This window comes from Propithecus coquereli, unplaced genomic scaffold (assembly GCF_000956105.1).
Source record: "Propithecus coquereli isolate 6110/MARCELLA unplaced genomic scaffold, Pcoq_1.0 Scaffold49, whole genome shotgun sequence".
Lineage (NCBI taxonomy): Eukaryota > Metazoa > Chordata > Mammalia > Primates > Indriidae > Propithecus > Propithecus coquereli.
The window spans coordinates 3,349,162-3,350,070 of NW_012150729.1; the positions used below are offsets into that span (position 1 = coordinate 3,349,162).

Consider the following 909-nt stretch of genomic DNA (forward strand, 5'->3'; position numbering starts at 1 on the left):
AGAATAGTGGGTGGGATATAAAAGCCCTCAATAAATATTAGCTACTTATTATAATTATTGGTATTCTTATTAGTTTCGAAGAGGACTATGGTTGGGATTATCACTATATTGATCTTTTCATTGTCATCTTGGTTTTTTAAAAATAAATCTTTTCTGATGGAGAAGGTGTTTCAGCTCTACTCACTTTCTCATGACTAGATCACAGTTTTATTTTATTTATCATGTATTCTTCTAGGTTTGTGTCTTGAGGTATACTTCTTCATTTTAGTATAGGTGAAATCTTGTATTTTTTACTTTTTATTTATTTCAATGATGGTGATGGTAAACACTTCTTAAAATTGTGCCTCATGTTCTTCTGTTAGATTAAGTTCTTAGAGGCTAGAGATTTTTCTTTTTTCTTTTATACTTCTTTTAATGCTGGATAACATGTTAATGAATTTAATTATGTCTTAATGTAAGTCATCTAGTGTTTAGTCTAAAGCTTTTGTAATAGTTAAATTTAAAAGCTCTTAGTAAACTATTTTTATTTTTTACTTTTTAATGGACTTCTAAAAAATATTTTCTTTTAAGCCAACTTTAGTGGTAATAGGTAGTATTTATATTATTAACCTTCTCCTTTTTCACTCTTATAGTTTGGAAATTTTAGCGTTCAGATGCCAGGAATGCAGATGCAAATGGGACAGCCAGTGCCAGGAGTAGGTCCAGACATGCTCCCTGGTGGGTACCCTGGGTACCCAGCATATTCAGCCGGTTATTCCTCAGATGCTGAACCCATGTGGACTTACTTCACTGCTGTTGCTGGACAGGTGAGATGCTTAATTTATTGCACAAATAGTAATTTTTAAAAATTACTGTTATTTAAAAGAAACGTCAATTATTTTACTTAGTGTATCATTTTAAATAAACTAT

The 909-nt window shown here is 30.8% G+C and overlaps 1 protein-coding gene across 1 annotated transcript in view; it reads left to right on the top strand.

The window, feature by feature from the left end:
* The first annotated feature begins 638 nt into the window (after positions 1–638).
* GCA (grancalcin, EF-hand calcium binding protein) overlaps positions 639–909 on the top strand; it is a 41,066-nt gene continuing 40,795 nt past the window's right edge. The window contains exon 1 of the mRNA XM_012655817.1: positions 639–806. Within this exon, the coding sequence (XP_012511271.1) occupies positions 654–806 (153 nt within the window). The 5' untranslated portion in view covers positions 639–653. The remainder of the gene's footprint in view (positions 807–909) is intronic.